General features: G+C 40.3%; 2 protein-coding genes across 5 annotated transcripts in view; one reads left to right on the top strand and one right to left on the bottom strand.

The window, feature by feature from the left end:
- dnah5 (dynein, axonemal, heavy chain 5) overlaps positions 1-14,540 on the bottom strand; it is an 89,678-nt gene extending 75,138 nt beyond the window's left edge. Inside the window, exons 1-15 of one of the 2 annotated variants that reach the window (XM_079343741.1) lie at positions 14,433-14,540; positions 6,611-6,745; positions 6,181-6,265; positions 5,779-5,942; positions 4,729-4,947; positions 4,322-4,459; positions 3,716-3,889; positions 3,423-3,536; positions 3,118-3,225; positions 2,581-2,703; positions 2,105-2,320; positions 1,474-1,500; positions 828-935; positions 581-666; positions 1-208 (exon numbers count right to left, since the gene is read on the bottom strand). In XM_079343741.1, the coding sequence (XP_079199867.1) occupies positions 1-208; positions 581-666; positions 828-935; positions 1,474-1,500; positions 2,105-2,320; positions 2,581-2,703; positions 3,118-3,225; positions 3,423-3,536; positions 3,716-3,889; positions 4,322-4,459; positions 4,729-4,947; positions 5,779-5,942; positions 6,181-6,265; positions 6,611-6,745; positions 14,433-14,522 (1,995 nt within the window). In that variant the 5' untranslated portion in view covers positions 14,523-14,540. The remainder of the gene's footprint in view (positions 209-580; positions 667-827; positions 936-1,473; positions 1,501-2,104; positions 2,321-2,580; positions 2,704-3,117; positions 3,226-3,422; positions 3,537-3,715; positions 3,890-4,321; positions 4,460-4,728; positions 4,948-5,778; positions 5,943-6,180; positions 6,266-6,610; positions 6,746-14,432) is intronic. The other variant, XM_079343740.1, reaches the window with a different exon arrangement.
- Positions 14,541-15,042: 502 nt separating this feature from the next.
- Positions 15,043-23,094, top strand: part of triob (trio Rho guanine nucleotide exchange factor b) — a 115,004-nt gene continuing 106,952 nt past the window's right edge. For 2 of the 3 annotated variants that reach the window (XM_079343744.1, XM_079343743.1), the window contains exon 1: positions 15,981-16,600. In XM_079343744.1, the coding sequence (XP_079199870.1) occupies positions 16,531-16,600 (70 nt within the window). In that variant the 5' untranslated portion in view covers positions 15,981-16,530. Of the gene's footprint in view, positions 15,343-15,980; positions 16,601-23,094 lie in introns of those variants that run through there. The other variant, XM_079343746.1, reaches the window with a different exon arrangement.

Below are 23,094 nucleotides of genomic sequence, written 5' to 3'. Positions count from 1 at the left end.
CTGCTGAAAGAGATCCATGGGACCCTGGATCCTACTGTACAGCTGTCGAGCCCACATGATGCGTCCTGACACAGGTGGCAAGTCCCGGCCCATCGGGGGATCAAGTTTCTGTTTCATGTAAATGCGAGAGACCATTTCGACGTCCCGGCCATAGTTCTGCAGAATGAGCTGATACTTCTCCTCAATGCCGAGATCCAGGATCCCTAGTCTGTTTTCACACAAATCAAAATGAGTACATTAGAATTTAAAACAGAGCACCAATATTAGACGAAAAAAATATAAATAAGATGAGAATAAAGTAAGCACACGTAAACTAGAAAAACTTTAAGAATGCAGTCAATTGTGTTATTGCTACTACTTAATGTTGAATCTGAAGAAATAATGTATCTTGCAGTTTTTCTTTATATTAGTGATTTTATTATGGACTGTTTGAAAGCTGAAATACCATTTGAATACAATAAACATGCTGGTTCGCTGGGAGGAAATGGAATTGGCTGCTTTGTGGACGGAGGATTAGAGAAGAGAAGACCTTGATTAGCATGGAGGGCAATTGTGCAAAAAAGGAAAAAAAATGGATTACCTTTCAAATTTCTTCAGCACATTTAGAGCTCTCTCTATATTTGGAATCTTTTCAAACGTGCTATCCATGAAACCCTTCAGCTGGCTCTGCGAGCACAAAGACCAATGACACACGCGTTTAAAAAGAGGACAGTGAAGTGGAACCTTCACATTAAAAAAGAGGAACCCGACAAATAGCTCATAGTGGTTTGGGTTATATAAAGATGAGCCGTAGAGGTTTTCCATTTATTGCCTCATTTCATCCTCACATGAAGCTCCAAGGTGCTTTGGCAGAATTCCTGGTAGTCAACATCAAAGTCAGTTCGTCTCTGGTCCAGGAAACTGTAATGTTTTTTCTTCATGGTAAGAACAATAGCCTGGAACAGAGAACATAATAGCCTGTTATATAAAAACATAGAAAGATGAACAGTATGGAGACATGTTGTTCTGCTGCAATCAAACACGACCTTGGGATTACTGTTACTGTTTCATCCAATTTCATCTCAACTTTGTGTCAAAGCCTCAGAAACAAAATCTTAAAGCTCACTGACAAATGTTGTGTATGTCGAAGAGGTCACTCCCAATTTTGACAGGAAAAAGGCCTGTTTTAATGCAGCTCTGTTTGCTTAGTTGAGCATTAAATGGACTGGCTGACTTCAGACAGATGAACTGGATAGTATGAAAAACATCTGTGAGCAAGGTGCTGGAGGGAGAAAATGAACAGAACAATACTAACTTATCCATATGACGTTGGCTTGTCTGGTAACATTCCATGCAGTTAGTAATTCCATGTTATTAATAAATAATGTGTGCAGTGGTAAAATTACACGTCAATCAATTTTACCACTGCAGGCTGTCAACTATGAAAAATGGGTCATGCATCACTACGGGTGAAAGACTGTGGAGAGACATTACCTCCCATTTCGCCTGCATTTCTGCAGTCTGTACGTCCAGGAGAGCAGAAACAAACATACAGCTCACATCAATGAACTCTCAAAGGAAAACACCAAAAAGACAATCTCAAACATTTCAAGAAATGGAAGCGTTACTCTTACAAGTAGAGTCTAAATATCAACGATATATTTAACTGTATCCTGCAAAGTGTGTTGACTCTCCTGAGCTGCACTGTCTTTTTAAAAAAAAATCATTATTCTAACAAATAATGACACTAACATATTTCTAAAAAAATCTCAAATGAAATTATGTGCATACTAGAAATGTATTCTTGTTTATTTATGAAATCTTGATATTTAAACAGCTTTTTCAGGTTAATTATCACATGAAGTTTTGTTTTAGAGATCATGTTTACTGTCACTTTGGAATTGAAAAAGCATTTCATAAATAGCTGTTGAAATGTTCAATTCTTCATTATAGCCCACTGTAGAAGCCTTATATTTTTGCCACTGACATATTCAATCATGATGCAGGCTCAGCTACCAAGCAGTGCAACTAACTCAATTAATGAAAAGCGTCTCAGTGCTTTATTCATCTTATCAAATCTCTTGACAGCAGTCGGATGTAACAACGTTGTTGTATTTATTCTCACTTGAAACCTGGTGGCCACCGTCTCCAGTCCTTCTATCTTCGAGTCCTGCAGGGCGGAGTAGGTGGAGATGGTGCTGAACATTTCCAGGATTTTGTTGAGGCGTCGCTGGAATGTGTCAAACTTCCCAAAAATGTAAACCTCACCAAAGTCAAACTGCCTCTCTGAAGGAGTCTGCGCCAACTTCTCCTTGGTTTTACGGAAATACCGCTGGTACTCCTGAATGACACAGAACTTGTCACCATCCTTTATACTCTTCCAATGTATAAATGCAGATTTATTTTAACTGCCTGCTGTATTCTCAAGTACATTTAGTAAAACTCTGCTACATCTACATACATCGATATCTAGTAAAATAGTGGTTTTTGTAGCAGACAATTCCCCTCTAGCAATAGACACATTAACAAACACATGCAATTAAAGTGGAACATGATTTTAAATCAACATTACAAATGATAGCACTAAGTGGAATCCCATACCTGGTTAAGGTGGATAGCAGCTTCGATTTTGTCAACGACGACTTCCTGGGGCTGGTCCCATATTGAATTTGAGTCATTATTAGTGATGTAGGCCTTGCAGGCAGCGATCATCTGGTTTGTCACCTTGGGACATTGATGTGTTGGATAAAATGAAGCGATGCATGTCAAGACTTTACAGAACTAAACAGCATGTGGCTACATATTGAGCAACAATAGCTAAATATCAGAGGTGATGGAAGTGTTTCATGGAACATAAAGCATTCTTTCTTTGCACCTCACATTATCATTTAATGCTGAGCACTAATGTTCAACGTTTGAACCAATCCTCTTGTTCATGACTTGTTGTTGTTGTTGTTATGTGGTTTAATGTTATAATTCCCTCAGCATGCAGAAAAGCAATGTGGTTCCTTTTAGTCATCCAAATATCAGGACAAACACAAATCTCTCCTATAAAGTCAATAGACTGCAGAAGAACGTGTGCACATTGTCATTGTTGAAAACACAATCGTCTTCTTTATCGTCATCATCCTCTCCTACCTTATCAAAAAGCAGTGTGATCTTTTCTGATGTGTTGTAGTAGCGAGAAACGCTGTGAATCATCCTGATGGCATTGATCAGGCCCGGGATTGCATCCAGCATCGACACCTGATGTCATAAAGGAATTATTCCTAGTGAGCATTTGTATAACTTTCTCGTGCAACTGTACAGGAGAAACAATGAACTGCATTTGTGGGGAAAAAAAGGCCTTTTTTTCATACAGATATGAACAGATGGTTGAGAAAGTTCAGTTAAATGCAGCAGACCGCTTCATCTTTCAAAATAGATTCAAGTATTTTTCTTACAGGGTCGCTGTTGTAGAGAGGGTCAAAAAACTTCTCCAGACTGTAGAGGTACTTGACATTGTCTTTGGCCTCATTGGCCGCATCGGTAATCCGGATATCTAATTCCCGCCACGACTAGACAGAACAAACATGTTGATTTAATGTCTTTAATAACTGTTTCACATTGATTAGAGCAGTCATTACGATAGAGAAAATCTCGAGAAATACAAGAATTCAACACTGACATCCAGGACTAAGAATGAGGCTGCAAAACATACATATACTGTACTTCCAAAATCATATTCATGGCTGACCTTTATGAGTTTAGATTTGGCCATCAGGAGCACACCAAGTGCAGCCTTAACGTCAGGCCTCTTCAGCTGCTCCAGCAGGTAGTTAAAGCGGGACATTCGTCTCTTCCAGTGATCCAGCTCAGCCCGTGGTCCGAGGTCGTCAGCCTTTCTCAGCTGGTCGCTTTCAGCAAGAACCTTGGGAACAAAAGGAGCTTAACACGTGCTCTCTGTTTAAGCGTCACTTCTGCAAATTATCCTCCGACGTTTCTACATTTCCAAACAGGCCTTGAATGAATAAAGCGTTTTCCAGCAACTACAGGAGAATGAATCATTCTTAAATATTTTCTGCTGCTTCTCAATAAAACACGACTCGAGTAAAATAACAACATGACTGAAATAGTACTTCACAGGTGACCTGTTGGAGAGCTTCACTATTTTCCGGATGAAATTGAATTATAAACAGTTGTTGCTAAGCTTCATTAAATATTGAGCACATATCTTGTAGAATATTTATCTTACACCTGTCAGCTTCACCCTATGCATGGAGAACTCTGGACAAAAGTTTGTTTTTATGCAGAAGAGAATAAAAAAAGTTTCGGCAGAAAAGCAGAAAGGATCACATCTTACCTGTTCTATCTGTTTGATCCACAGCTTCATGCAAGCCTCAATCTTGTCTGTAGTCTCTGTGCTGTTGGCTGCAGCCACGTAGTCTGATGGGCTTTTGAGCACCTGAAGGTCAAACGTGTCACACTCTGTCAGGGTGACCTAAAGGCAAGACAAGACATGGTTTATTGTTGCTGCATTGTGTGCATTAAAGGCTGTTAAAAGGACGAGGCTTTGGACAGAACAGACTGTTTACAGTTACTCTAAGGTTGAGAGACTTTGTGCATTGAGCGGCTCTTTGTTTTGTTGTTTGGTGTCTTGCTGCGTTAATGACACTCATTACTGTGATCTCATTGAGAGATGTTTGAAGAGATTTTGATTGAGTTCGTATGTCATTTGATAGCTCTCTGACACGTGAGTCTTTTCCTCACCTTCTCTTGCAGACTCTCCTGAGCTCCAGCCAGAACAGACACAAAGCTGTCCAATGATGATATGAAGTCCTGCTTGACTGCGTTGGCCTGGGGGCTATCCAGGCCCCCCCAGCCGTGGTTCATCTTTCTCAGTGTGGGGATGAAGATCTCTGAGAGTAACTGCTCCACACTTTTTAACAGACCCCCTTCAGTTGTGTCCAACATATTGAAATTGACATCCTGGGGAGATAAAAGTTTGCACACATCTAAAAGAAGCTTGTAATTAAAAAGAGTTCAGTCAGTGTAACACGTCTAATCTGAATAATGTATTGCTTTAGGTTTTATGACAGAAAGCCTAAATATGATGCCAACTTGAACTTTTAGCTCATTTACAGGGACAAATGCATCCTCTGTGGACGAGACATACCTGACATGATCATCATTACATTTCTATGGGGTGACTTTAACATGCACGCACACTCTTCAAAACACACACTCACTAAACTCGCACTTCCTGGATCTTAAGCGTTGAGTGTCTTGTAACCAACATGCCCTGTTGACAGCAGTGGAGCTTAGCTTTGCTTGTGTCAGCAGGAGACCAGCATCAATAGTCTGAACTGCTTGTAGCATCAAGCTGTTTCTACTGAACCCCTTTTCCTTTTCCTTGTTCTGGATGAGCAAGTACGAGAGTATCTGACTTAAAAAATGTGTTTTAATCAAAAGGATGAGCTCAAAGGTAATCCCTGTGGAAGGAAACATCATTTCATGTTCTGTTTTCATCAAATCAATCTGTTCGTGTCACACTGATCTAATTAGTCACATTGCTATGTACAGAACAGAAAGTCGTCCTATGAGAAAATCTTTTTCAAAGTATTTTGTAAAATGCATCTGATTTGTGTAATTAGCTCATTTGGCAACACGATGCTTAGAATTAGATATATAACGTCCAGACACGCTAATGATCATAAAAGCATGACGGGATTACCTTCAGCTTTGATCAAACACCCTCACCCTGAAACGTCTGACTTCATGTTCTCGTTTTCAAGAAAAGGGGGTTACAAAGTGACTCACTCTGTGAATGTTCTCGGAGGTGATTGTCTTAGAAGTGTTGGCTCGGGTGAAAAAGACGCACACTCCGGTCAGTGCCACATCCCTTCCGTCTGTCACAAACACTTTAGGCTTTTTGCTGTGAGCATGCTGCTGGGAGACAGGCTGGCAGGGCGCCGAGGCTGCTGCTGCCGCTGAAACCACAAAAAACAAAAGACATCTGAGATCCTGATATCATGGAATGTCATTTAATAATGCCGTCAGTGATTTTGGAGACCTAATCAATTATGATACTGCCACAACGTCTGTTACCAGTAAAGGTTCTTTCAAGCAGGGCCAGAATCTTATCATGATGTATTATCAACAATTAGATCTTGACGACACGGTAGGTTTTTTGACATGGTTTGTTTAAGAGTTACACGGCACCTGTTTCAAGTGGCTCAGTGTCTTGATAGTAGAACATGAGGTGTGGAAGACCCTCCGAAACAAAGAATTGCTCCATGCGGTCAATCTGCAACAACAAGAGAAGGAATTTTTCACAAATCAACACAATCAGTAGATAGATATCATTGTGTAACGATAATCGTTTATTTTGTTTTGAATCGTTCTCGTCTTTCATGCGATATATATTTCAGTTTAAAGGCTGCGGTTTATGCTGCCAAAATAGTGGAGCTTCTGGAGTGCCAATAGCCTACTGGTTAGTACTCTAGAGCGAGTGACCCTGGTTCGAATCCGACCTGTGGCTCCTTTCCCTACTCTCTCTCTCTTTTTGGCCTCTAAATAAAGGCATTAAAAAAACACAAAATAATTTTAAAAAAAAAATGTTCTGCCTGAAAACCCATGAGCATGGATTTACCTGGTTTCCCTCCAGTATGGCATCTTCCACATCTGCTTTCTCCAGTCCAAGGCATGAAGCCACGATGCTGAGGATGTAGTCATGTCTTCCATCCAGCTGGGCCCGCTTAGCTTCGCGTTCCTCTTTCAATTTTTGCTAAACAAAAAATGTACAGACATTCTTAATCAATATCACATTCAGGCTTCCAAAGACAACACGCCCACTTTACATGGGAGCATAATTGGATTTTTTTTTTTTTTTTGAAGGGAAAAGATGGGCCTTTTCAATCGGCAAAAACAAAGCTGCATTCAGCTCAGCTGTGGTTCACCAGTGATTAAAAAAAAAAAAAATCACAAAATGAATCAAGCGATCACATAGCCATTCAACCATATTTAACATACTTTGTTTAACCAGACGAGGCTTTTAAGCATCAGTGCTTGATGATCTCCCGTGGTTTTACACTTTTTCTCCGTCATTGCTTCAACATAAACTCCAAACAGAGAACCAGTTACACAATCTCAATGAAAGGGCAGTTTAATTATCCAATAAAGGTTCATTTGTCAATGAACAGAAGCTTTCCTTTATTTGTATAAAAGTCCTCCCTCACAGTCAGTCAAACTGAAGGGCCAGTTGCCTTGTCTGTTGGAGTTTGCAGATGTAACTTTCCGTTTTCACCCTTCTTTAAATTACCCACATTTATCTCCGCTGCCTAAAAAGCACCCCCGAGACTTTTCAAAATTCTGTTTCCCTGGAATAATTCAACCCTGCAGACAGTTTATAACAGGCCATGACTTGTGTTAGGGTATTGACAGTGTCATCAGCCACAGTGGGTTGCCAGGATACGCTGCTCGGTAACACAGGAACAAGGTTAGCCAATAAATGACATGGCGCCTTGTATTAACGTGGTGTGCCAGCTGCAGTGCTCATTTCAATTCTTTAATTTCTCTTTCTTTCTTTTTTTGTTCTGTCTAGACTTTGAACATTGATGACAGAAATAGCCTTCACTTGCTTTAAATACTTTTCTGCACTGACGTCACCATGAACAGGCCTTTTTTTTTTTCACAGCCCCTTTTTTCAGAATCAAAGCAGGAAACGTGCAGGCAATGCTAAAAATAGAAACCTTTATTAACCTGATAGCTGAGACGACTGTCATGGACTACACTGAGAGGGATGTTAATGTTCTCCACTGCTCTTGTCTCTCTTTCCTGTGTGAAGAGTGTCGGCCCATGTAGACGTCATGAAACAGTTCCACTCTTTGCAGCAGAGGTTTTCTTTTGTATTCACTTGTGCACCCCCCCATTCACACTCTGTGGACGACTGTCGGAACCAGATCAGGCTAACTGGATGAAAGGTTGTTTTTTTTTTAAAGCTAGATCAGCTTGAACCCTGGAAAAAAGGATTAAAAAGGAACATAAAGAGCCACGATGTCAGACCCAAATAATACGAAAGGGCAACTTGACTGACATGAGGCGCTGGAGGAAGAAAGAGCTGAATATGAGGACAAATGCAGATACAAGAGGGAGAGTATAGGAAAAGGATGAAGGGTGTAAGGAAGGAAAAGGAAGGGGGGGAGATAAGGTATAAGAGAAGAGAATGTAAAAGGAAATATGAAAGTGAAGTATGTAAGGACATGAGAGCACGAGGAAGAAGTGTGGATTTGAATATAACAGATGAGTGTTGTTAAGAGTTAAAGTATTGATTCTTATCAGTCGGGGCCTGGGGGTCAGTCATATAATATGAGGCTAGAGGTCAATAGAGCGTGGAAACGACATCACACGCAGTGTATGTCAGCATGGTTAGTGACACATCAACCCTGCAGCAGCTTTAAAAGAGAGCAGGAAAGGATCTTACAGTCACGTTTGCTTTCTGAGAACAAGTGAACAGGCTTTTTTTCTAAAGGCTTCAGCGAGTGTCCACCTGCAGTGACGCCAGCCCTCTTCATTTCCGTCTGGGACTGCAGCTCATAAGTCACTTCAATGGGTAACAGGAGGGTTGCAAAGCACGGATAAATAGCTGCTTCCAAATGTTCAGTCTGCAGGTCTTTAAAACCTACGACCTACAGTATGTGCTGGAAAGGTTTATCAATCTGAAGCACTGATCAGATTATTAAACACGTTCAAAAATATATATTTGTATATACTGGCAAACTGAACAAAGCGATGTGGCTGAAGTTTAATTCAACAACTACAGGGCTCTGATAAATCACACACACACACACACACACACACACACACACAGACACACACACACACACACACACACACACACACACACACACAGACACACACACACACACACACACACACACACACACACAGACACACACACACACACACAAACACACACACACACACACACACACACACACAGACACACACACACACACACACACACACACACACACAAACACACACACTCTCTACAGGTCGACCATAAAAAAAAGACATGCCAAGCCATCTGTTGCCGAGCAACCAGGCATTTCAATCCTCCTCCTTCTTGCTTTTACTCCAAACAGTGTGAATGACAGAGTCAGCCTTCAGCCCGGAGACAAACAAAACACAGACACAACGCAGGGAGGGGAAGATTATTCTCTCACTCACACACACACACACACACACAACCACATTTAGTTCTGACCATAAAACAGAAGGCATTGCAGACTGACAAATGTTATAACACCAGTATTCATAACTTGGAGAAGTAAACAAAGACCTGTCCCAAGGTACACAACGGCAAGACTGTGAATCCCTTTAATAAATAAACGGTGTTCTCTATCAGGAAGCCAAATAAGGTCCATGTAAGTGTTGGACTGCGAGACAGGAGGAATATAGTCTGATGTTTCTGTATGACAAAAAGAATAAAGAGTTTCAGTTACCTGCCAAGCCTCCTTGAAGAACACAAAGAAGTGCAAGGCAAACTTCAATCAAAGCCTCAACAACACAAACTGCTAAATTCAACGCAGAAGTTGAATGAAGTTTTCGTTTTGTCTCTTTCATTTCGCACTCTGGAAAATAACAGATAGTGTCAGAGCACCTGCTTGGCATCATAACCACAACAAACACAAGGGTGCTTTCTCTTACCTTGATGACTTTAGAAACTGTTTGTTTCCAGAGCTGCTTTCTAAACAGCTGCGACATGATGACAGCTCTCCGTCCCTTTAGAATGTCTCCTCTATAGTCCCCTATCACTTCCTCAGAGCTGGATACTCGCATCCTCCACGGGACTGCAGCCCTATCAAGTTGTCAGTCATGACCACTCAACCAGGTGAGCTGAATATATGCGCCTGCTTTATGTTTAATGGATACTTTAGTCACCAGTATTTGTGTTTTCACAGCCAACAGGAGGGACGAGTTCCCCAAAGAACTCCTCACGACTTAAAGGCAGCTTACTGACAACTGCACACAACGGGGCATGCACTCACAGCTACAGGAAAATCTGTTAAACTGTTAATCAGTAGTTAAATCAGTAGTTAAACAGATGTTTAACTACTGAAAATTAAAGTGCAGGTTCTGCATCGGCCTCCTAGGATTGAGTCCCTCAGAATTAGTGTGAATGGCTGAGAAACGAGAAGCGGATGCACAGCTCCCGAGAAAACCTCTGAATTTTTTAACATTAGGTGGAACAGTTTGACAAAAACCCAATTGCTGTAAAATGCAAAAAAATACAAATAATTTAAAAAAATACAAAAACTGAACCGACCTCGTCATTTCAAATGTAAGAATTTAGAGCAAGGATTCTCTCGTCCAAAAATACTGCCACTTTTATGACTGTCCAAATTCTGTTTTGAAAGGTAAAAGAAATGGAAAATACTCATTTAAGCCAGCAGTTTTATGCTTCACATTTACATGACACTTTTATGTGTCCAATGTTTAAGTCACAAATGTGTTTTTTTTTTCTGTTACAGGAAACTGTCCAAAAGCTGTATCTTCCGTCAGATAAATCCAGCAGACTGAGGCTGTCATCTGATACAGTATGATAATCCTCCTTTAAGAAGATAGATTAACGTTCAGCACAGAAACACACGCAGAAAGGTGTTTTTATTTACAAATTAAACGCCTTTTTATTTCCCCTGAGTTTAGCTGACCTGCACTCTCTCCACATCCACACACAAACACTTTAGCTGTTTACAGAATCCAAACACATAAATGATGAATTACATTTGGCCAATGAAGATAATCAAGAAGCCAGGTCGGCTGTAACTCCAGACCTCTTGGGTTACCTTACCTTGTTCTGATAGTCTGGTTTGAAATGCAGCATCGTGATCGGCCTTTCCCTCTGACACTTCCCTTTCAGGTAAGTCGTCCCTCTTAATTAGCTTTTCTTTTCAGGACATGAAAGAATTACAGCTTCAAACAATGAAGACAAGACAAGGAACGAGCGGCTTTGCTACAGTTTGTGAGCAACCAGCCCCTCTTATTAGCCATGAGAGAAAGGTTACTGCCCTGAAATTATGAGGCTGTTGCTCCTAAAGGGGCTGCTAACCACATAACACGGTGTTGGGTGACCTTCTGTCTGTCGGGTAATTATCAAGGCCCCGCTCTCACCTTACAATTCTATTGCAACAATGGGACGGAGGGACAGCAATGGGGGTGTTGGGGTGAGGAGAGGTCCATTTTACATTATTTAGACCTTAAGAAACAAACACAAACACCAAGACACATACACAGCGAAACACAAATGAAGCATTCTGATTTAGTATAAAAAGCACAAAATAACAAGAAATGTGTCAAACTCTGATGTCACCAGGTTTCACAAACTTAACACCTACTTACACATGCTATGAGTTACCACTGTATGCTAACTGAGTGAAACTCTTTTATGCAGACTGTAGTGACTGTCCTTAGAGCATGAATAGAATGGTGTCATCTGATAATCATTAGCATTGTGCTCTCTTAGTTCAGAAAACAGAATATATCTTCATGACTGTATAAGAGGTCGATTAGGTCTTAAAGTTTCTCTTCACATTTAACAAAAGTTAAACAAACACGTTTAACAAATTTAAATTAGTTGTTATATTCCGCCCCTTATATGGATTTGATATTGCTTCCAGTAATTAGCAGTGGGCGTGGTGTACTTTATTTTTACCTGTGCATTTGGGGTGGCAGGAAGCTAGACGAAGAGGGTGAGTGTGTTTGAGATATTGTTATCACCGTAATCATCATTATATTTTGACCTTCTGTTTAGAAATACTTTTTTTCTCCCTTTATTGTATAATAAATCTACGAAAAATCGACAATCTGGAAGTTTGGATTTTTTATTGGAACGAGTCACAGACACAAACTCACTCAACAATCTCAAGCCGCCACAATAATGGGTCAACATATAGAGTAATTCATTTTCACTCATGAGAAGCAGTGCAGAACTGTTCTTGATACTAGCTTATAAACTAATTATTTAGGATTAAGACAGCTCATTTTATAAGTTTGTTGTCAAGTATAATACAAGTTCAAGACAAGGCATAGACTTGAAACCTGCTGCTCAAATGCGAGTTATTGCTTCTAATCTAGATCTACATAGACTGGCATAGGAATGAGTCCTAAAAACCAGAAGTGAGTTAGGTTTTTTTGATGTTTTGTTTAGCGAAATAAACCACGTTAGCTGAGACCCCCACTTCTGAATTTTAAAGTTTTTACACGTACTTAAAACGGTGGTTGCTAAAAAGTGGCTAACTGAGACAGTGGTTGTCAGAGAGATTAAACATCACACCGGGAACTCTCTCATTAATCCTCTCGTCATGTTTTTCAGTGCTCTTGTAAATATTAAGTTAATAAACAACTTATGGAGCTACGGTTTCGCTAACTTGTCAAAACCGCTGATTAGATCGATGAAGCATAACGGTCATGACGTCAAAATCAACCGGTCATAGTTCGCTATAGCAAAACGTTAGCTTTTTACTTCTCTCTGCTGCATTACCTCTTCAAACTTCATAAAAATGGTGATCACTAAAGATTATCCAGCTGAACAAAACAGCTACGCATCAGAAACATGTGTTTGACACAGAGCTTATTTTCTGCAATCATTCAAAATCCAATGCAAAAATCCCAAATAAATAGGCGAATTCTTGTAGGAATCACCGGCGCCATTTCTTTCGGGTTGGCCTACAAAAATACGTCATCACCTTAGTCTATATATATGTATATATATATATCTACTGTACACCATCCATATATGGATGAAATTACTAATAACACATAAACATGAATAAATAACAAATAAACATAGATAAATTGATGAAACTTTAAAGAAAAAGTCACGACTTGCAATGCCTGTATGAAAACTTTTTCATTCCCCAGTCAACACAACATCATTCAGATAAACAGCAGCATAGACCTCCCATCAATTCACATTAACTTCCATTAGCTTTTGCTGTGGCACCCCGCGGATGAGAAGCACAGCTCTCTCATCACCGATCTGACAGACAGTTTGATATTGAAGGAATGATTGCCAAGCTTTGCATCTAAAAGCAGCTGGGTCATCCATTTTTCACAACGCCATGACTGATTTTCTCAGCTGAACTGTCTGGTTTTGAGCTGCCATGAAACAGGAGAGTGACGCTAAATTATAAATGAAGGGGGTGGTGAGATCTGAGAGAGGAAGACGTAGAGAGAGGGAGCGAGGCAGATAGGTCTACTGTTGTCCCAGAGGATCCCCACACTGACTGACCTGGGAAGCTAGTACAAATCTGTTTTTAACTTGTACACCAAGAACTATCACAAAATGTCTCTAACGTTGGCAAATATCTTCAGACCAGTTCTCTTTCAATGAACGGTCTTGTTTACAACCCCTATTTGCTTCAATTACTAAATTGATCAATAACTGATTCCGATTTTAATATATACCTTCTTGGTTTGAAGGTTCTTCAATTTTCTTCAAATCTGTGGTAAGAATAATGGACATAAGGCAGACAAGAAGATACTGTAAAAGTCATCAATATTCTATTGATCCCTATACAGGATTAGCTCTGTCAATCTGAAACCATCGAAGTGGAAGACAGCTCAAACTGAGTTATATTTAAAGTAGGCTTGTACGCCACAAAACATCAGGAGGTGAAACACAAGGTGTTGCACATTCACGCCAAGCAAAGATAAAGCAAACGTACAGTAGGCTACAGGTTGGTCCTGATCAGGTGGTTACACCTTCTCACACCAAAAAGAAAACCTTTATATGACAAAAGTTCAGTGACAATGTATGTAAAGCAACAAGAGAAAGGTTTTGGCTCTACGTGTGTTTTCATTTCTTTTCAGATTAATTCATACAAATGTCAAAATTAAATCGTATAATTATCCACAAGGAATTAACATGTTGATGGCGTTTCATATGTCCATTACTCTGCTGGTCAACTCTTCAATCCACAACTATCTCACTAACTCAAACAGATATTGTTAGATCTATAATGAACACTGGCTGTAACTTAAAGATCGTTTAGTATTTTTATTGAATACTATCAGCAACTTTGTACTGCCATCTAGTGGTCTGAGGCATGTAATACAAACAACAGATAAAACAGCATAGTAGGTTGTACTAAAGCCTTTTGACAACTGCTGAGACAGTACAGGACAGTAAGTCTAATAGTGCAGTGATTCTCAAAGCAATTACATTGTGCTCAGAGGTTTCATATATTAAACATTAACTGCAGATTAAGAGTCTCCTTTTCCATTTAAAAACTGTGCTAAAAAAAAAAAAAAAAACTTCTGGCGGTAATAGGTTTGAGGCAACACTAAATTAATCCATTTGGGAAGAAGAAGAAACTCTTGTAGCTACAGCCAAGGAATAGAGTGCCTCTTGGTCAAAAAGTATCAAGTTATTAGGACTGTAATTTGTTAAAAAGGATGGGGGTTCAAACCTGCACCTCCTTGTGAGACTCTCCTGCTACACTCGTCTGGCTGGGTCTGCTCCTGTAGCTGACTTTGGCGAGTCGAGAGCTGAAGGACATGGCTCAAACATTCCTTTACAAAACGTAGTATTTCCTATTTCTTATAAGGCCAGTGTCACTTTCCTCCAATGTTTCTTTGGAACGGAGATTTTGTCGGTCCGTAACACGTTTTCACAGAACTGGCCTTTTGTGTTGTCAGTGGTTTCCATGGGAACGAGGCATTTTCTGAAACGGGCTATCGGGGTAGTGGGCATGTCCCGAAAGAAAAAAAAAAAAAACCCTATTGATCCAGTGTTTGTGCTCACTTATAGGTTTTAGAAACCACAGCAAAGCAGTCTGAAACTATTTTAAAAAGTCGACCGGAAGACAGAACTACAACCATAAAGTGAACGCCATGTCACGTCGGTAGCTACACACTCTTTTGATTTCGTTTTCAAACCAGGTGGCGACCATCGTTGACATTTATAATAATTAAGTTTTCCTCAAATTGTTCATTTGATAAAAAAAACAAAAAAAAAAAACAGTTTCTGGCTTGTAAAATGCACATGGACATCTGTTTAAGCCAGACTCGAAACAACATCAGAACCGTCATCACGCGGCAAATTGCTCTGTTAATGTTACAGCCTACTTTTTTATTAATTCACGTAGGGCACGTCAACTTTTTGCTCACAATAACTTTTAACAGTGGCATTTTATCGATCTTCTTCGTAGTATCGACGCCTTTATGTGATGATACTACAGTATGTCTATGGAACATTTCTACTTTCCGAACTGAAATCACGTTAACACACTGAAGTCGGACTTCCCAAAAAAAGACAACTGGAAACTCGATCAAAACGCAGCATATCAGCAGGATGACGTCATGGCCGGCCACTACAAGGTAGGGAGTCAATTAAATTACTGTGACAAAAGAAACATGTAGCCTACTTTTGAGCTGTCTTAGTTGTGCGCAATATGTATGAACAACCAAAGTAACTATTTGAAATATGAGTGAATTAAATGTAACAGTCTTTAAACGCATTTTATGCTTAATCTCAATTATATTCCACTGTGTGTCGGGAGAAATGACTGACCTTCCCAGAGCAATTAACAAAGATAACCACTAGATGGCAGTAGTACACTGTTCCTAATAAAAAATGGCATCTCTGCAGCTGTCAGGGAGAAATGGGTTAGATTTGTGGGGCAAATGACCTCATACTTGAACATCATCTTCATCACTTGGAGACGAAGAGACAATTTAATAATCCTTCTCCATTGTTGTCATAGTCACATTGTCATCCGCTAAAGACATGTTTAGTCATTATACTGCTGAGAGCAATATAACACTTATAGGTTACAACTCACAGTTGTGCAGTTTTACATTAAAGAGGCTATTAGGCTTAAGCACCACAATACAATCACCTCATGGGGATATTACCCACGTTTCCGCAAGAAGTGCCTTTTTTAGATTTAATATTTGAAGCACATCTGCATATCTTCAGCTATAGACACAGGCTATAAAACAAACGCAGTGATATCCATGATGCGTGTCTCTTTGGCATCTCCTACAGATCTGAGCTTTAGCTGTTGAGGCATAAAATGATGAAGAAGGACTCCCACGCAGGCCGCATCAGCACCGCAGTGAGTGACGCTGCTGGTGTGCTGTGGCGCACACTCATTTTGGGTGGCGCACAATGCACCAAAACCCCTAGAAACGGAATCCCAGGATATCCCACCCCCACCCACAAACGGAATAGCCCTCCTCCCTCCGTTCTCGTCCCCTCCTCTTTTTATCTCCGCCCTTCTCTCACTATCATCCCCTTCCTCCTCCTCCTCCTCCTCCTCCTCCTCCTCGTCCTCTCCCTCACGTCCTCCTGACTCGGGAGCGCCGCCGATCGGTCGCCAGGATTTTCCCTTCTCGGCCAAAATGGAGGAGGAGGTCTCTCGCTTAACGGAGGGCGCAGAGATTGTATGACCGGATCTACTTCAATGAAAGGCACAAGGACCCGCTTCTGCTGATAAATTATCAATATATCAATTCATCCTTTGGAGGATATCCATCGCTATTTCCGCACAAGCGACCACAGCCATGAGCGCAGGAGAGGGACTAGATGAGGCTGCAAAGGACGCAGCAGACATAGCGGCGTTTTTCAAATCCGGTAAGTCGGCAAGGGGCGAGTCTGGTGTAGGAGAGCTACAGTAGACCAGTCTGTGTGATCACTGGTGGTATATCACAAAAAAAGAAGAAGAACAGACCCACTAAAGGGAGGTACAGGGGCGAGATGCATGCTGCGCCTCAGACGTGCTTTAGAGAGATGATGCGCACAGCTTGTGGTTACTACCCACATTTTAGTCCATTAGCTTGTCATTCGGCTGCTATTGATGACAACAGCTCAAATAGCATCTCCTGAGATATGCGTTTTCGATTATTGGACAGTGACCTCATTTTGGGATGGACCAAGGTGTGGATGGTTTCTGCTCGATCTGTCTGTTCGAGCATTTCGACGTTACAAGCATCACGAACCCCTCGGATGAGTGTCGAACATGATCATATTCTGGCCTAAGGGGCGTGTAGCTAGAATATTTTTTTTATTTTTTTTTTGTAAAACAACATGAGGTTGTGCCTCACGCTCAACCAAAGTTATCTCAGATCTGATGCACGTATACGGGTATTGACTAGGCCATGGAAGCATATGTGGGCAATAGGTTGCACTCCACTGGGCCTGTCTCATATGATTACATCAACCCAATACATTGAGATAGGCCTATACCTTCATATCACTTTGCATCCAAAACAATAATAATAATAATAATAATAATAAAACATAAGTTGAATCTCATCATCTCAATAATGACACCTTAAATAGGTTATAGGGGACAACAATGGTGCCTGTTACCAGCTCGATGATAACAATAGAATTAAGTAGATATTTTGAGAACGCTTATGACATGATTTTCTGACTTTGAGTTGTATGTGCAAGATGTCATTTATGTTTGCCAAAACAAAAACACTCTTATTCAGAAGTGAAGATTATTTACTGTACAGAAGTTGCAATGTTGCGCAGATTTCTTTCGGAAGCTATTTTTACTGTTATTTTCGAAGATAAACTTTAAAACATTCTACCATCAATGTGTAGTGTACATCTTCCTTTTCAAACGTCCATAATAGCTGTTTCTTAGGGCATGAGACTTTCACCATTGTGACTGTAGATTTGTCTTCTTCTCCAACCAAAACCCTTGTCAATACAAATCCCAATCAAGCCCTCACCTTTTCCAATTTCTTAAAGTACCTCTCGTCAGCCTCGTTTGACGTTAGGGAGTGTTGTTCCAGCTTTGGGAAGAGATTTTTTTTTTTTTATAAACGTAAGGTTAGGTGTTGTGGAAAGATGTTGCCACCATTAGAGCTGGACCACCTCTGATACACATTAGAAGAAGCAGCTGTCTCTTGCTCTCTCTCCCTCTCTCTCAGCTGTTTCTGCCTGTGACACCTGGTGCCTTTGGGTCTGCTGTTCAACATCTCCATAGATTGCACACACGCAGTAACAGACACACGGGCAGCACTTACACACGTCCACCTATAAGAGCACATGAATCAATACAAAGGAGCAGCCGTGTTCTCGCATGTTTACACATCCACTCGTATACACGTACTTAATATTATTTAATACAGTCTGTAAAGCGCATACTTTCTCCTAGATTGCTTCTGCCAGTCAGACAGTCGAGAATGGTGTCAAAACGGATTGTATTCAAATGCTGCAGTCTCTTCTTACGGTTGGTTGGATGCCTGCCAGTGTATTTTCCTATAGCTGTGTTGTATCAGGCTGGAAAGTTGGCTCTCAGTGAAGTTGGACTGCTTGGATGTCTATATAGCGGCAAATGCAGAGTTCATACAGTATTCATGAAGGAGACAGAAATAGGTTATGGCTTCAGGAAACTTTTAGGAAAAAGTTTCTGTGTACACGTCTCAAAGCTGAGTGAATAATATCAAAAACCTGTTTTTTTGTTTGTTTGTTTTCTTCTGGTGAGATTGGAGATTGAGTAATTCTGAAGAACTTTGCGAAATGAACGTGTGTCATTTCCACCCTGCAGACACATTGAAAGGAAGAATGTATTACGATCATTTGATTCATTCATTCTCTTTCATTAGTGTGTTTGAATTGGACCAAGCCACGTCTTTGCCCTTTCACTTTACAAACTTAAATATTTCTTTCTTCAAGTGCACTATTCACCTTCAAACATAGAACCTCTGCTGTCAGTTTATTACTCAGTCCTTTAATATGTTTGTGATAGTTTAAGTCCGATATGTGTCCTGGAACCTGTCTAAACAGGCTTTGGTGTTTAAATATCTCTACCCTAATCTTTGTGGTCGTCTCCCTGTGAAGCACCACGACTAATGGCGTTTCTGCAGCAGGCATTGGCTGTCTAATTGCTGCCGGTTTGTTGCATGCTGAAATCTTGGCAAACAGCTGCTCATCCTTCTTGATCTCAAGCACTTCACCACTGTGGCTCAGTGTATGTTTGAGTGTTTTGGGGGTTTTTTGGGGGGTGGGGCTCTGGATGCACCTTGGGGCTCTAGTTAGCCAAGATGGGCAAGAACAGAGCAGATCCTTATACTGATTAAGACCTAAAGTGACAGGTGATCTGTGTGAGCTGCTACATTATTGGCTATAAATCTGACTCCTCAGTTAGCAACTAGCTTACTCACTGGCTGCAAACCTGAGTGGGAGGTCATAGCTGCAAAGAGGACAGACAATTAAGGTGAATATAAAGATGTTTTGTTTCCTATGTTAGCAGGTGTTTGATCCTGCTTTAGTTCAAGATTATTTTTTTATTTTTTTATCACCTGAATGGAGATTATCATGGACCCTTGAATATTCTCAGTGTTTCTCCTCTTTTTGATTTTTGTCGTTGAGCAGATGGGGCTCCATCTCTCAGTCTCATGCTGTGGATCACAGCTCAGCCTCTGAGTCACTCTCCCAGGTTGCTCATGACGTGACTTGAAGTTCAATTCTAAGATTGTTGCAACTGGTCAAAGTTTAGAAATATTCATCAGCGTATTTGAACATTCGGAAAAGACAGTACTTCCCTCTGGTTACCTCACCTTTGAAAGCGAAAGGAGCATAACTATATTTAGTCATCGTACGGCAAAAAAAGAGTTTCACAATTGACTACAAATGATCCAGTTCTGTTAAAATACAGTTGTTGATGTTCCGTTTTGACTTTAATCAAGCATTCTTCACGATGAGACATCACAGCCCAATAACAAACTGCTGATTGCTTTGAGCCCACGCTAGCAGCACGTCGTCCCCTGTGAGCTTGAAGTATAATTTGTTATCGAGGCAGGTTGCTCATTACTCGAGATTTGTCTCGTGGTGCAACAGTTAAGAGTTACTTGAATGTCGTACATTTCTTACAAAGTGTCAAATATATTCCAGTTGCACTGGCAGCGTTCATATTTTTGTGTCGTATTGTTGTCTGTTTCCTGATTTTAACTGCCTGTATTTTAAACATTCCTCATATACGTTTAGTTCTGCGGTGCTTTTGGAGTTGATAAGTGAGGCTTGCTGTTTATTTATCTTTTGCATTCTTCTTGTGCTCGTTAAAATAAAATAAAAAAAATCATTTAGCAATCTTTACAAAGACGCACAGCTGCTATACCAGCGATGCACTACAGGGGGCTACTGTAGTTTGAGAGACTTGACTTTTTTATCTGCCCTGATATACACCTCTTTTGAACAAACTCATATGGCATCAGAGATAAATTGTCGTTTTCTGATCTTTTTCTGTTCTCCTCATATGCTCCAAACGTTTACATTCCTCTGTCATCAAAAGCCTTAAAGCCACAGCTCTTTGTTTAAAAGTGATTGCAACAACTGTTACAGTTTGTAAAGGAGAACTCAAGCGGCAAAGACCTTGATGGTCGACATGTGGATGTATTTGTGGGGCCAATATTGATAATCAGAGCTCTCTACTGCTAACCCTCACATGTTACAGTGTAAGTTGCGTGTTAAAACATGTAGGGCTACTGTGTATTACCTGATGGTTCAGCAGCATCCCCTAACTTTTATATTGCACCCACTTCTTCTTTTTTTTTTTTTAAGCTAGGATCTCCACATGAACTGAAATCTTCCGGTCAGTTGTGACCTCCTTGTGGTTCTTTGGATATTTTGATGAGCCGCTGTCATACCGTATCTAGTGACCAACTAGAGACAAATCAGACGGATTTGTTAAAATCCTAAGGCAGCTGTTGTTGAAGGTTCTTTAGTCAGGCACTCGTATGTTAATTTATTTTAGACATAGTTTACAGAAACAACAACCTGACGACACAAAGGACAATTTAAAAAAAAAATGTAAACGCAACCATTCAACACAAATTTGTGATAAAGTACTGTGCAATTATTAAAATAGTGGCTTAACCACGAAAAACCTCATTTAATCATCAGAAACATTTTGTATTGTGAAGTAAAGTTTGATGATTGTCATCGAAGGGATACTTCACCCATTTGCGTGAAGCTTTGTATCATTAGAAACATGGTAGTAGTGTTGAATGGTCGTGAATCCAGCCCTCATTTTGCCCTGAGACGAGAAAAACATGTTTTTCTTTGCCTGGAAGTTTTCTTCATGTGATGCAATATGACGCTTTTTTCTTCTTCTTTTTTTGCTCCGATTGTATTTGTTAGTTCTAATGCAGCTGGTCTGTAATGCTCCCATGCAGCTCTTACTTCATCATACTGAGAGCACAGGAACTAAACAACTAAATACCATCTACATAGAATACAGAGAGGACCAAGTCTAAAGCCACTGTGTGTGTGTGTGTGTGTGTGTGTGTGTGTGTGTGTTTCAAAGGTGTAAGAGCAGCTAAGAACTCTGCATGTTTTGTCTGATGTTGTTTACATTGTTGTTAAAAGTAAAGCAACATGTGTTCAAAGAAAAAAGAAAAACGTTCACTTCTCAGGACGGCTCACATCCAAACACGTCGATGTTGTAGGAAGACGCCGGTGGCTCGTCAACTTCCGGATGCGTTTCGAGAGGGGAGTCATTTTTGCAAATACTAAAAATAACATTTGCACTACAGTATACTTTTGCAAAGTAATAATTTATGGATGATCTCTTGAGTGATGTTTAATGAAGTTACTGGGCCTGTGCAAATAGAATTAAAGTACCGATCTGCTCTTTGAAACTCAATTGACATCAAAGCAAGATATTCTTTAAGCTGGAATTAGATTTAAAAAAACAACAACTGTCAAATCAATTTGTTTACAAGCTCTGTGCCCAGTCACAACTCCACCAAGACAGTGTGGTCATCACTTATTACAAATACAACGTACAAGGCTTTGTTGCAAAGATCTTCTGTTTGCTGTGTGAAACTGGCTCCTAATCTTTTCATTACTAATTCAGCTGGGCTTTCAACTATACATGTGTGAGTGTCTTGGCAGTCTGCGATGTTAAATAATAGATATATATATTTTTTTTATGCTAGAAGAATAATTGATAGGCAGGGCAGGGGCGTAAGTGTCTACTTCTGCTCCGTCACCGTACTTCTGCTGAGAGAAGGGGAACGAACTGTCGCCACCGATCGGAGACCTTGTTTTGTTTTAGTATGTACACTATAGAGATGTATTTAATCAACATTTCCAGTGTCAGCATTGGCAGTAAAGTGAGCATCTATTCTGTCCCCAAAGTGAACCCAGTGACCTGAGCCAGTGCAGTGTGCGAAGCCAAGTCACCAAGCAGTGTTTCCTCATTGGTTTTCTCACTCAGTCATAGTAACTGAAAGCAAACTGACCTAATGTTATCTTGCATACTCAAGCAGAAATCTTATATAATCATGCAGATGAGGCAGAGGACTTGCACTGGGCGTGCAGCATGCATCTTAGATTGTATAAGAGTGTTTGGTTAACAGTATAAAAGGGGGGGGGGATGCATAGTGAAATGCATAGTGAAAGGAAAAAGGGGCAAAGTAAAGTCCGGAAAGTCATCCATGAGGGTGAGATTCAAAAAGAAAGGACATGACATACTTAGAGGGGACAAACAAGCCTTCACTCATCAAATTATAGAGCTGAGGTTTGGGTGGAGCGCTCCATGCGAAATGTAGGCTCGTCTGCTCCCCATGCCGAGACCTTTCAGCTGCAACCATGGGCAGCCTAATTGGCAGTTGGTCAGAGTTAAAGACAGTAAAGTCAGATTGGCATTGCCTGCACTGCTAAACTGCTCGGGTTGTCATGCACAGTGGGGTCTCTCACTTGATCAACTGGAAGAGAGAAAGGAGGCTTTGCAAGGTGTTAAAATCTTTAAAGTGTATCAAAGAAATAATCTCCGAGCATTATGTTCATGATCAGACAGTCACAGTGTAGCATGGGGGTGTTTTTAATACCACGTTTTGTAGCTGCCAATGGAAGTTTGCAGAATAAATTATAAAAATCCCACCATGGGCCAATGCTAAAATGGTTTCAAATAAGCTTCACTTGCAAAAAAAAAACAAAAAAACACTGTAGCCACAGAAATGGTCCCATGGTCTGCTAATTAAGTTCCCTCCAAAAAGTGAAAAAAACAAAAAACATCTGTTCCGACCTTATGTCTGAACTTTGATTAAAATAGTTTTGGTTTTTTTTCCTCATAAAAAAAGGTATTTAATGATCATGGGGAATCATAA

The sequence above is a fragment of the Symphodus melops genome (genome assembly GCF_947650265.1).
Source record: "Symphodus melops genome assembly, chromosome: 5".
In the NCBI taxonomy this organism is placed as follows: Eukaryota; Metazoa; Chordata; class Actinopteri; order Labriformes; family Labridae; genus Symphodus; species Symphodus melops.
The sequence above is the reverse complement of the archived record's forward strand: the minus strand, read 5'-3'. Positions and strand labels throughout refer to the sequence as shown.